Source organism: Eubalaena glacialis, chromosome 3 (genome assembly GCF_028564815.1).
Source record: "Eubalaena glacialis isolate mEubGla1 chromosome 3, mEubGla1.1.hap2.+ XY, whole genome shotgun sequence".
In the NCBI taxonomy this organism is placed as follows: domain Eukaryota; kingdom Metazoa; phylum Chordata; class Mammalia; order Artiodactyla; family Balaenidae; genus Eubalaena; species Eubalaena glacialis.
Window position 1 is genome coordinate 29,061,513 of NC_083718.1, and position 14,507 is coordinate 29,076,019.

The 14,507-nt window shown below is 39.6% G+C and overlaps 1 protein-coding gene across 9 annotated transcripts in view; it reads right to left on the reverse strand.

The window, feature by feature from the left end:
• SDCCAG8 (SHH signaling and ciliogenesis regulator SDCCAG8) overlaps nt 1-14,507 on the reverse strand; it is a 273,722-nt gene that overhangs the window by 186,272 nt on the left and 72,943 nt on the right. For all 9 annotated transcript variants that reach the window (XM_061187382.1, XM_061187380.1, XM_061187385.1 and 6 more), the window contains one exon: nt 11,349-11,487. In XM_061187382.1, coding sequence (XP_061043365.1) covers nt 11,349-11,487 — 139 coding nt within the window. The remainder of the gene's footprint in view (nt 1-11,348; nt 11,488-14,507) is intronic.

Consider the following 14,507-nt stretch of genomic DNA (forward strand, 5'->3'; position numbering starts at 1 on the left):
TAAAAAATATAAAATAAAATAAAATTTAGAAAAGTATATGTGGTAGTCAACTGCAAAGAAAAGGATTGCTAAACAGTACTTATACACTGAAGGTGACCGGTATTACTCTCCTGTGGAATTCATTCTGTTGCTTTCTTACATGGCTTCCCTCAGTAACACTTGATAGGCTGAAAATGATAGGAAAAACATGTATGATTTGGCTTAACTTTCACTTGGCACTGGTAAAGTAGTTAAATTGGAAAGGTAAGAATAACAGAATTCTAGAGTGTTACTGAGAGCACACTGTAAGAATAACAGAATTCTAGAGTGTTACTGAGAGCACACTGCAATTCCCTTAGCGGATATTTACTGAGTACCTATTACTTACCAAACACTATGTAAGATACTAGGGATTTAATAGTGACAAGATGGACAAGTTACTTCCTGCCAGAGAGTTTAAAGTTTAATGAAAGATACAGACAAATAACCAATAATAATACATTTTGATAAATGCTGTAATGAGTAGTTCTCAACTGGGGGCAATTCTGCACCACCCCCCTCGGGGTCATTTGGCAGTGTCTGGAGATATCTTTGGTTATCAGAACTTGGGGGAGAGGGATGTACTACTGGCATCTAGTGGGTAGAGGCCAGGGATGCTGCTAAATATCCTATAACGTGGAGGACAATCTCTAAAACAAAGAATTATGTACATCAAAATGTCAATCATGCCAAGGTTGAGAAACCCTGCTCTAAAGGTACATAAGAGGTACATCAAATCTAGACATGGGAGATCAGAGATTTTCTAGAGACAGTGGCATGAAGGATGAAGAAAATATGCAAGCAATGGTGTGAAGAAGAATTTGCATGGCATGTACAGAGACCCAGAGGCTAGAAAATGCATGGCATAAACAGAGGGATTAATAGCCATCACCATCACCACAACTACTTATTGAAGAAATACTTTGTGTCAGAGTTTCTATAAGATAACAGATATAAATTTTAAAATACAGTCTCATTAAAATCCTATGTGTCAGATATTATTTCCATTTCACAGATGAAGAAAAACTGAGGCACAGAGAATTAAATAATTTGCCCATGGTCACACAGCTGGTGAATGGTGGAGCTGGAAGTTGAATCTAGGTCTCGCTAACTCTACTAAGACCATGCCCAACCTCTAAATTCTACTGCCTTTCCAAGCTGACAGGGGCTGAGTCTGCTGGAGGAGAGTAATAAGTGACACTAAAGGGTCAAAAGGAAGCACATTAGGACAGACATCATAAGCATGTGAAGTAGTCTGGAGATTACCCTGAAGGCAGTGGGAAATCACTGATGGATTTTAAATCAGAGTCACATGATCAAATGTGCTTTGAAGAAAGATCACTTCTAGCTGCATTGTAGGGAATGGAGTGAAGGAAAAGAGACAAGGGATGTTATACTTCATGAATCCAGAGATTATGGTATCCTGAACAAGAAAGGTGACAGTGAGGAAAGAATTCAAGCAAACTTCAGGGATTAAAACTCCTATTTAGTGATTGGTTGGAAGCCAAAGGGGAGCATGACATCCAGGTTCCCAATCAGGGCATGACAGTGGACAAAAGTGCCATTCAGTGAGTAGAGAACACAGCTGTTTTGATGAAGTGAATATAATGAATTTAGTTTGAGATCGTAAAATTCACATCTAAATGGAAAGGGAAGAGGAACAGCCTGAAGATAATAGACAAAATGAGATATGAGAGGAGGCAGAAGAACTGGAGGCAGTTATGAGGACACTGAGTAGATTTAACTGAGATAGGGAGGAAGAGAAAAGGCTCTGGTCAGAGAGATCAGTTTTAGAGTTTGAGATCTCGTGGACCCTTCAGTTCATGTGGGAGTTACAGAAGAACAGAGAAAATGTTAGAGTTAAGGAAAGCAAAGTGTGTCGGGACTAAGATGTTGCATATGTTAACAGTATGGATGTGGAAACCTTTCAGAATGATGAAAAGAGATAAAGTAGAGGGTGCTATGGACTGAATGTTTGTGCCTCTCCAAAAGTCACATGTAGAAACTTAACCCCCAATATGATGGAATTAGATGGTGGGCCCTATGGGAGGTGATTAGGTCATGAAGGTGGAGCCCTCATGAATGGGATTAGTGCCCTTATAAAATAGACTTCAAAGAGTTCGCTTCAGGGAGGGGCAAGATGGCGGAAGAGTAAGACGCGGAGATCACCTTCCTCCCCACAGATACATGAGAAATACATCTACACGTGGAACTGCTCCTACAGAACACCCACTGAACGCTGGCAGAAGACGTCAGACCTCCCAAAAGGCAAGAAAATCCCCACGTACTTGGGTAGGGCAAAAGAAAAAAGAAATAACAGAGACAAAAGAATAGGGACGGGACCTGCACCAGTGGGAGGGAGCTGTGAAGGAGGAAAGGTTTCCACACACTAGGAAGCCCCTTCGTGGGCAGAGACTGCGGGTAGCAGAGGGGGGAAGCTTCGGAGCCACGGAGGAGAGCGCAGCCACAGTGGTGCGGAGGGCAAAGCGGAGATTCCCGCACAGAGGAGCGGTGCAGACCAGCACTCACCAGCCCGAGAGGCTTGTCTGCTCAGCCGCCGGGGCAGGCGGGGCCTGGGAGCTGGGGCTCGGGCTTCGGTGCTAGCCGGGAGGGAGTCCGGGAAAAAGACTGCAGCTGCCAAAGAGGCAAGAGAATTTTTCTTGCCTCTTTGTTTCGCGGCGCGCAAGGAGAGGGGATTCAGAGCGCCGCCTAAACGAGCTCCAGAGACGGGCGCGAGCCGCGGCTATCAGCGCGGATCCCACAGCAACAGGGACGCAGAGGGAAAAACGGAGAGATTCCCGCACAGAGGCTCGGCGCCGAGCAGCACTCACCAGCCCGAGAGGCTTGTCTGCTCACCCGCCGGGGCGGGCGGGGGCTGGGAGCTGAGGCGCGGGCTTCGGTCGGATCCCAGGGAGAGGACTGGGGTTGGCTGCGTGAACACAGCCTGAAGGGTCTAGCGCACCACAACTAGCCAGGAGGGTGCACGAGAAAAAGTCTGCAGCTGCCGAAGAGGCAGGAGACTTTTTCTTGCCTCTTTGTTTCGCGGCGTGCAAGGAGAGGGGATTCAGAGCGCCACTTAAACGAACTCCAGAGACGGGCGCGAGCCGCGGCTATCAGCGCGGACCCCAGAGACGGGCATGAGACGCTAAGGCTGCTGCTGCCGCCACCAAACAGCCTGTGGGCGAGCACAGGTCATTCTCCACACCGCCCCTCCCGGGAGCCTGTGCAGCCCGCCACGGCCAGGCTCCCGTAATCCGGGGACAACTTCCCCGGGAGAGCGCACGGCGCGCCTCAGGCTGCTGCAACGTCACGCCGGTTTCTGCCGCCGCAGGCTCGCCCCGCCTCCTCCGTACCGCTCCCTCCCCCCGGCCTGACTGAGCCAGAGCCCCCGAATCAGCTGCTCCTTTAACCCCGTTCTGTCTGGGCGGGGAACAGACGCCCTCAGGGGACCTACATGCAGAGGCGGGTCCAAATCCAAAGCTGAACCCCGGGAGCTGTACGAACAAAGAAGAGAAAGGGAAATCTCTCCCAGCAGCCTCAGAAGCAGCGGATTAAAGCTCCACAAACAACTTGATGTGCCTGCATCTGTTGAATACCTGAATAGACAACGAATCATCCCAAATTTAGGAGATGGACTTTGGGAGCAGGATATATTAACTTTTCCCCTTTTCCTTTTTTTTGTGAGTGTAGATGTGTATGCTTCTGGGTGAGATTTTGTCTGTATAGCTTTGCTCTCACCCTTAGTCCTAGGGTTAGGTCCGTCCGTTTTTTTTTTTTTTTTTTTTGGCTTAAAAATTTTTTTTTTCCCTAATAAATGTTTTCTTAATAATTTTTTACTTATTTTCTATTTTTAAAAAAAATTTTTAATAAGTTTTTTCATATTTTTTATTTTAAAAAATTAAAAAATTTTTTTTCTTAATAAATTTTTTCTAAATAATTTTTTTCTTATTTTTAGTATAAAAAATTAATAAATCTATTTTTAAAAATTAAAAAAAATTTTTTTTCTTAATAAATTTACTCTTAATAATTTTTTTTCTTATTTTTTATTATAATTGCTTTATTTTATTTTATTTTATCCTCTTTTTTTCTTTCTTTCCATTTTTTCTCCCTTTTATTCTGAGCCGTGTGGATGAAAGGCTCTTGGTGCTCCAGCCAGGCATCAGGGCTGTGCCTCTGAGGTGGGAGAGCCAACTTCAGGACACTGGTCCACAAGAGACCTCCCAGCTCCACGTAATACCAAACGGCGAAAATCTCTCACAGATCTCCATCTCAACATCAAGACCCAGCTTCACTCAACGACCAGCAAGCTACAGTGCTGGACACCCTATGCCAAACAACTAGCAAGAGAGGAACACAGCCCCATCCATTAACAGAGAGGCTGCCTAAAATCATAATAAGGCCACAGACACCCCAAAACACACCACCAGACGTGGACGAACCCACCAGAAAGACAACATCCAGCCTCATCCACCAGAACACAGGCACTAGTTCCCTCCACCAGGAAACCTACACAACCCACTGAACCAACCTTAGCCACTGGGGACAGATACCAAAAACAACAGGAACTACGAACCTGCAGCCTGTGAAAAGGAGACCCCAAACACAGTAAGATAAGCAAAATGAGAAGACAGAAAAACACACAGCAGATGAAGGAGCAGGGTCAAAACACACCAGACCTAACAAATGAAGAGGAAATAGGTAGTCTACCTGAAAAAGAATTCAGAATAATGATAGTAAGGATGATCCAAAGTCCTGGAAATAGAATAGACAAAATGCAAGAAACATTTAACAAGGACGTAGAAGAACTAAAGAGGAACCAAGAAACGATGACAAGCACAATAAATGAAATTAAAAATACTCTAGATGGGATCAATAGCAGAATAACTGAGGCAGAAGAACGGATAAGTGACCTGGAAGATAAAATGGTGGAAATAACTACTGCAGACCAGAATAAAGAAAAAAGAATGAAAAGAACTGAGGACAGTCTCAGAGACCTCTGGGACAACATTAAACGCACCAACATTCGAATTATAGGGGTCCCAGAAGAAGAAGAGAAAAAGAAAGGGACTGAGAAAATATTTGAAGAGATTATAGTTGAAAACTTCCCTAATATGGGAAAGGAAATAGTTAATCAAGTCCTGGAAGCACAGAGAGTCCCATACAGGATAAATCCAAGGAGAAACACACCAAGACACATATTAATCAAACTATCAAAAATTAAATATAAAGAAAACATATTAAAAGCAGCAAGGGAAAAACAACAGATAACACACAAGGGCATCCCCATAAGGTTAACAGCTGATCTTTCAGCAGAAACGCTGCAAGCCAGAAGGGAGTGGCAGGATATACTTAAAGTGATGAAGGAGAAAAACCTACAACCAAGATTACTCTACCCAGCAAGGATCTCATTCAGATTTGATGGAGAAATTAAAACCTTTACAGACAAGCAAAAGCTGAGAGAGTTCAGCACCACCAAACCAGCTTTACAACAAATGCTAAAGGAACTTCTCTAGGCAAGAAACACAAGAGAAGGAAAACACCTACAATAACAAACCCAAAACATTTAAGAAAATGGGAATAGGAACATACATATCGATAATTACCTTAAATGTAAATGGATTAAATGCTCCCACCAAAAGACACAGACTGGCTGAATGGATACAAAAACAAGACCCATATATATGCTGTCTACAAGAGACCCACTTCAGACCTAGAGACACATACAGACTGAAAGTGAGGGGATGGAAAAAGATATTCCATGCAAATGGAAATCAAAAGAAAGCTGGAGTAGCAATTCTCATATCAGACAAAATAGACTTTAAAATAAAGACAAGTACAAGAGACAAAGACGGACACTATATAATGATCAAGGGATCGATCCAAGAGGAAGGTATAACAATTGTAAATATTTATGCACCCAACATAGGAGCACCTCAATACATAAGGCAAATACTAACAGCCATAAAAGGGGAAATCGACAGTAACACAATCATAGTAGGGGACTTTAACACCCCACTTTCACCAATGGACAGATCATCCAAAATGAAAATAAATAAGGAAACACAAGCTTTAAATGATACATTAAACAAGATGGACTTAATTGATATTTATAGGACATTCCACCCAAAAACAACAGAATACACATTTTTCTCAAGTGCTCATGGAACATTCTCCAGGATAGATCATATCTTGGGTCACAAATCAAGCCTTGGTAAATTTAAAAAAATTGAAATCGTATCAAGTATCTTTTCCGACCACAACGCTATGAGACTAGATATCAATTACAGGAAAAGATCTGTAAAAAATACAAACACATGGAGGCTACACAATACACTACTTAATAACGAAGTGATCACTGAAGAAATCAAAGGGGAAATCAAAAAATACCTAGAAACAAATGACAATGGAGACACGACGATCCAAAACCTATGGGATGCAGCAAAAGCAGTTCTAAGAGGGAAGTTTATAGCAATACAAGCCTACATCAAGAAACAGGAAACATCTCGAATAAACAACCTAACCTTGCACCTAAAGCAATTAGAGAAAGAAGAACAAAAAAACCCCAAAGCTAGCAGAAGGAAAGAAATCATAAAGATCAGATCAGAAATAAATGAAAAAGAAATGAAGGAAACAATAGCAAAAATCAATGAAACTAAAAGCTGGTTCTTTGAGAAGATAAACAAAATTGATAAACCATTAGCCAGACTCATCAAGAGAAAAAAGGAGAAGACTCAAATTAATAGAATTAGAAATGAAAAAGGAGAAGTAACCACTGACACTGCAGAAATACAAACGATCATAAGAGATTACTACAAGCAACTCTATGCTAATAAAATGGACAACCTGGAAGAAATGGACAGATTCTTAGAAATGCACAACCTGCCGAGACTGAACCAGGAAGAAATAGAAAATATGAACAGACCAATCACAAGCACTGAAATTGAAACTGTGATTAAAAATCTTCCAACACACAAAAGCCCAGGACCAGATGGCTTCACAGGCGAATTCTATCAAACATTTAGAGAAGAGCTAACACCCATCCTTCTCAAACTCTTCCAAAATATTGCAGAGGGAGGAACACTCCCCAACTCATTCTACGAGGCCACCATCACCCTGATACCAAAACCAGGCAAAGATGTCACAAAGAAAGAAAACTACAGGCCAATATCACTGATGAACATAGATGCAAAAATCCTCAACCAAATACTAGCAAACAGAATCCAACAGCACATTAAAAGGATCATACACCATGATCAAGTGGGGTTTATCCCAGGAATGCAAGGATTCTTCAATATACGCAAATCAATCAACGTGATACATCATATTAACAAATTGAAGGAGAAAAACCATATGATCATCTCAATAGATGCAGAGAAAGCTTTCGACAAAATTCAACACCCATTTATGATAAAAGTCCTGCAGAAAGTAGGCATAGAGGGAACTTTCCTCAACATAATAAAGGCCGTATATGACAAACCCACAGCCAACATTGTCCTCAATGGTGAAACACTGAAACCATTTCCACTAAGATCAGGAACAAGACAAGGTTGCCCACTCTCACCACTATTATTCAACATAGTTTTGGAAGTGTTAGCCACAGCAATCAGAGACGAAAAAGAAATAAAAGGAATCCAAATCGGAAAAGAAGAAGTAAAGCTGTCACTGTTTGCAGATGACATGATACTATACATAGAGAATCCAAAAGATGCTACCAGAAAACTACTAGAGCTAATCAATGAATTTGGTAAAGTAGCAGGATACAAAATTAATGCACAGAAATCTCTTGCATTCCTGTATACTAATGATGAAAAATCTGAAAGTGAAATTAAGAAAACACTCCCGTTTACCATTGCAACAAAAAGAATAAAATACCTAGGAATAAACCTACCTAAGGAGACAAAAGACCTGTATGCAGAAAATTATAGGACACTGATGAAAGAAATTAAAGAGGATACAAATAGATGGAGAGATATACCATGTTCTTGGATTGGAAGAATAAACATTGTGAAAATGACTCTGCTACCCAAAGCAATCTACAGATTCAATGCAATCCCTATCAAACTACCACTGGCATTTTTCACAGAACTAGAACAAAAAATTTCACAATTTGTATGGAAACACAAAAGACCCCGAATAGCCAAAGCAATCTTGAGAACGAAAAATGGAGCTGGAGGAATCAGGCTCCCTGACTTCAGACTATATTACAAAGCTACAGTAATCAAGACAGTTTGGTACTGGCACCAAAACAGAAATATAGATCAATGGAACAGGATAGAAAGCCCAGAGATAAGCCCACGCACATATGGTCACCTTATCTTTGATAAAGGAGGCAAGCATATACAGTGGAGAAAAGACAGCCTCTTCAATAAGTGGTGCTGGGAAAATTGGACAGGTACATGTAAAAGTATGAAATTAGAACACTCCCTAACACCATACACAAAAATAAACTCAAAATGGATTAAAGACCTAAGTGTAAGGCCAGACACTATCAAACTCTTAGAGGAAAACATAGGCAGAACACTGTATGACATAAGTCACAGCAAGATCCTTTTTGACCCAGGTCCTAGAGAAATGGAAATAAAAACACAAATAAACAAATGGGACCTAATGAAACTTAAAAGCTTTTGCACAGCAAAGGAAACCATAAACAAGACCAAAAGACAACCCTCAGAATGGGAGAAAATATTTGCAAATGAAGCAACGGACAAAGGATTAATCTCCAAGATTTACAAGCAGCTCATGCAGCTCAATAACAAAAAAACAAACAACCCAATCCAAAAATGGGCAGAAGACCTAAACAGACATTTCTCCAAAGAAGAGATACAGATTGCCAACAGACACATGAAAGAATGCTCAACATCATTAATCATTAGAGAAATGCAAATCAAAACTACAATGAGGTATCATCTCACACCGGTCAGAATGGCCATCATCAAAAAATCTAGAAACAATAAATGCTGGAGAGGGTGTGGAGAAAAGGGAACACTCTTGCACTGTTGGTGGGAATGTAAATTGATACAGCCACTATGGAGAACAGTATGGAGGTTCCTTAAAAAACTAAAAATAGAACTACCATATGACCCAGCAATCCCACTACTGGGCATATACCCTGAGAAAACCATAATTCAGAAAGAGTCATGTACCAAAATATTCATTGCAGCTCTGTTTACAATAGCCAGGACATGGAAGCAACCTAGGTGTCCATCATCGGATGAATGGATAAAGAAGATGTGGCACATATATACAATGGAATATTACTCAGCCATAAAAAGAAATGAAATGGAGGTGTTTGTAATGAGGTGGATGGAGTTAGAGTCTGTCATACAGAGTGAAGTAAGTCAGAAAGAGAAAAACAAATACAGTATGCTAACACATATATATGGAATCTAAGGGAAAAAAAAAAAAAAAAAGAGGTCATGAAGAACCTAGTGGCAAGATGGGAATAAAGACACAGACCTACTAGAGAATGGACTTGAGGATATGGGGAGGGGGAGGGGTGAGATGTGACAGGGTGAGAGAGTGTCATGGACATATATACACTACCAAATGTAAAATAGATAACTAGTGGGAAGCAGCCGCATAGCACAGGGAGATCAGCTCGGTGCTTTGTGACCACCTAGAGGGGTGGGATAGGGAGGGTGGGAGGGAGGGAGATGCAAGAGGGAAGAGATATGGCAACATATGTATATGTGTAACTGATTCACTTTGTTGTAAAGCAGAAGCTAGCACACCATTGTAAAGCAATTATACTTCAATAAAGATGTTTAAAAAAAAAAAAAAAAAAAAAAAAAAAGAGTTCCCTTGCCCCTTCCACCATGTGAAGACACAGTGAGAAGATAGCTGTTTATGAACCAGAAAGTGAGCTCTCACCAAACACCGAATCTGCTGGTGCCTTGATCTTGGACTTCTCAGAACTGTGAGAAATAAATGTTTGTTGTTTAAGCCACCCTGTCTAAGGTGTCTTTGTTATAGCAGCCTGAAAGGACACAGACAAGGGGGAAAAGTGTCAGAGGCTAAAGCTCTTAAAAAGTGTCAAAGATCTTACAACTATTTTATAAACCCAAGTGATGGATGATTTTCTTTAAAAAAAAATGTCAAATAGTGTCTTCCAGATTGAGAGTTTATATTGATTAAAATTAGGGAGAGGAGAATCAACGATGATTTCAAAGAGAAGTGGTAACCTAATTTCAAAGAGGAGTTAGGAGTAGGTACTAAAGCAAAGGCCTGGAAACGGCAGTATCGGGTGATATGAATGCTGACCCCTCCATCACAGCCACATGAGATGAAATGAACAGCAAAGGGCTTCACTGGAGGTTTTGAGGGTCATAACATCAGCAAGGGACAGCTAGAGTCAGTCCAAATGAAGAAGTAAGAGTGTTTGAGGAAACAAAATATGTTTGGGCATTTGGTCAGAATGAACATAAGTTTCAAAAGGCATAGGGGCATTATGAGGGTCAAATGGTCTAGGAAGAGTTAAAGATGATCTGGATAGAGATAAATGGGTAAGGCAATGACTGAGGAGAAGCTTAATATAAAGTTGATTAGCCCAATAGTTTAATAAAATATTAATGCTACTATATGGCTTAGACCAATGCTATCTAAAGCATTTTTTGTGATAATGGAAATGTTCTATATCTGCACTGACCAATACAGTAATCACTAGCTACATGTGGCTACTAAGTACTTGAAGCGTGGCTAGTGTGTTTAGGGAAAATACATAGCAACTTCAATGGTTTAAGGTCTGGCCCCCAAACACAGCAATGAATCATCAGTAACCTCCTACTATTCAAAGTGCTTAGAACACTGCCTGATCACTAAGTGTTAACTATTACTGTCATTATCATTATCATTAAATGTGTTTGACTTAAGCACACAATGGATACAGACTCATAGCTAAAGATGCTATTAAATACACATATATTATTATTGTGGCATATCTGGATGTTCTCAAACTTTCCCAGGTATAGAGGAAAAACATCTGTCTTCACATACATGAGCATACACAAATGGGTGACTATGGGTGCTAATAGTTTCACTTCGCATTAAAAGTTATCGGCAAATAAAAAGATTAAGCATACAAGTCTCTCAAAGTACTGTATCACATCATAATACTATTCTTTCAATAGTGATACAGCAAGAGAATTTGCAGGGGAATAAGAATTCTCCAAAGAGCAAATTTGTTTAATTTAGAAAGTCAACATTAACAAACTGGCATTCACTTTGTGTGTTTGGAAAAAAGAGTTTAGTTATGGAGAATAACCAAACAAATACCCAGAAAAGAAAAAAAAGGCAATTATGGCATGCCTTTATTTTAATTTTATTAGACTTGCCTTGGTTTTTTCAAAGTTGGCCTCCTCAGTCATTTGCACAGCTTGTTTCACCTGCTCATAAGCACTTGCTTCTCTTTGCTGCACCTCTGTCAAGCTGCTCCTCACGGAAACTAGTGCAGACATTAAGTTATCTCTTTCTCTGTCAGCACAAAAAAGAACATTGAAAACAACAAATGATCAAATGATCGTGTATTCATATGTCAGGAAGAAAAAAGCATTAATATGTATTAGAAGAAGAGCCAGGGCAGGCCAGCTCAGCACATATTCAAGCACACCCCAGAGAAAGACCCTCTGTCCTCACTTGGTGAGGGGCAGGCAGAGCAGCCAGAAAAGCCGGGAGTGTTCATGGCAGGACTGCATCCACATGGGATAATAACCAATTATGGAGAGGACTGGCACACTGAGGGCTGGAGAGGAAAGCCCAGAAAAGAGGAAATTAATTTAAAAATTAAAAAGGCGGGGGGGCAGAAAAGGAGAAAAAAGTAATAAAGTAGGGCAGGTGGGTACTGTACTTCAAAGTAGAAGTAACCATGGTAAGAAGGGACTACTGAGATTTTGTTTACACTGCCGACTCTCCTCTCTACTAGAACAAAAATATGTCCTTTCCTTTTCATCTTCCTTCACAATCCTCTTTTTCACCCTTCTCTATGAATTAAAAACTTTCATTTACTTATGAATATATTTCTTCTTTCAATGGGTAGTACTGTTGAATCACTCAAGTGCCCTGGTTACACATATAATGCTCATTATTTTACAAAATCTTATCCCACGGGGTTTAACCATTGGCTAGATCCACCCCCTCCTTAGCAATTTTCAGAAGTACCCTAGGCTAAGCTATTTCTTGGGGATAGAATTGAACTGAATGCCAAAATGTGTTGGCATGTAAAATAGCAAGGATCCAATCTTATGGATTAAATAAATCCATATAAAAGTCTACAGGACCAGCCCAAAGCCAGGCCTGAGTGAGCCTCTCACAATGGGAAATTTTACAATTTACAGGATATATCAATGTGAGAGTGAGAGGGCAGTTCTCCAAATTACCATCTTCCAAGGCAAAAGTTCTTTAACTGCTTAAAAATACCATGGGAATATTTTGATGAATATGATCAAGGAGTTTTTCAAACAAAGCAAGCAATACAGCATTAACCCTGTAACATGCCATCATGATCCAGATGAAAGTGCAGCTGAGGCAGAAGATGAGGTAAGAAGCATGGGTGTCAGTTCTAGGATGAACTAACGAGCATGTAGTATTTAAGGAACCTAGTGTAACACTCAGAGCAAAAAGGAGAAAGTCCCTGAATAATCTTGGCCGATGTTTAAAATAAGGAAAAGAGAGAGTTGGGCTGATATATACATGAGCTTCATCTTGAAATATGGAGTGCCTAAGAAATGCCTTTAATTCTTAAGTTATTCCACAGTTGCTAGCAGTTTTAAGCTTTATTAAGCATTGTTAATAAGTATTATCACTGTTTTTAAAAAGAAAGTCTAGAAGGCTAACTACAACATTTCCTTCTTCCTCATTTCTGGGAAGTTCCTACCCATAGTCTTTCAAAGCCAGCTATACAGAAGATTGCCAGTCACCCACCCCTGAGTCACAAGCTGGACTGAAGTCCCAGGATAGTACAGTAGTAATCATTTCTCCTGTCTGAAAAGTACACTGAAGTTTCTCCAAGGCACTATGAGCTACAGAAAGGAATTTAATATAAAGCAGTTCCATCCTGATTCCCATTTGAAAGTATTCTGATCATTAAGAAAGAAAGAGAGGTTATTGTTGCTCCTACCTACTTCATGACATAATGAGGTCTGAGTGGAAGGCAGAAATTAAAAAACGCTATAAGGACTTCAAACCAACTTTTAAATTATATCCAATGTACTCAGCAGTCGTTAAGTATTCTCTCCAAAAAGTCCCAAGTGCTCTAACAAAACACCACAAACATATGGGTGGTCTGGTCTCCAAGTTGTGCCTGATCCTCTCCTTTTCAGCTGCCCAATGTTGTGTCACATAGTCAATAAATTACATGCTAAAAAATCAACAACGTAGCTTAAAACTAGTGTTACGATACTACATTTTGAATAGAGACCAGGAAACTCTTTTGATTTATCATGTTTGGGATATAACTTTAAAAATCCATATTAGAGTCATGCAGGAAATACTATGATACAGTTCTTTGAGGGTTCAGGCCTCTAATTATGTTTCAAATTAGAAATCCAAACGTAAAAAGTTTTGGTCACTCTTCAAAGTCAGCATACACTCAGTATTCAGCATTCTGCCTTAGTAAACTGAAAGAAACTGAACACCAGCTTAGGTCATATAGACAAAGATTTTCATTTATAATAAAAGCAGAAACCTTCCACAGTATACTGTTATTAAAGTAGAACATGAGCCAATGACATGCTGACAAAGCAGAAAACCGAACTGAGAAGGTTAACATTTATTTTAAGAGGCTAAGAGCTGAAATTTAGGATAGAGACAAAGGAATATATAAGCAAGAATTCTAATTTCTAAATGACTGCCAGACTTGGAATTCTGAGCAAGAATCTAATTTCTAAATGACTGCCAGACTTGGAATCAATGTAAACACTGTAGCTTCCTTTCAAAATATTTTTCTCATGACCTAAAAGGATAATATGAAATGCAATATAATAGGGGGAAAAAAAGTGTTTTTTATCTGTTGATTGGTTTTGCCAGACTATTTAGTTTATCTTAGACTATCCTCTTTATCTGCATGACTTTGAATATGCGTTTTCCATTTTAAAATTAATTTTTCATTACTTTCTCCTTATAATAAATTAATTACCAATATGGTTAGAGACCTATTTAACACATACTTTCAATTTCAATGCCTTCTTCTACTTCTCCAGTGGTAATCACTGTTAAATATTGTGTTTATTCTTTCATATCTTTTTCTATGCATATGTATGAACCTGGAGAAAATATATAGTAAGGTTGTGAATGGACCTCTAAAAGAATACAAACAGTTTCATACCAGGTATGTCTTTCTCATTTTGTTTTATTTTTTTCCTTCAACAACATATTTTGGAGCTTAGTCCCACATTAGTACATATAGATCTACTTTAATCATTTTTTTTTTTTGGCTGTGCATAAAATTTCGTAGTTATCTCAACTGTAGTTTAGTTATTCTTCTTTGAAGGATATTT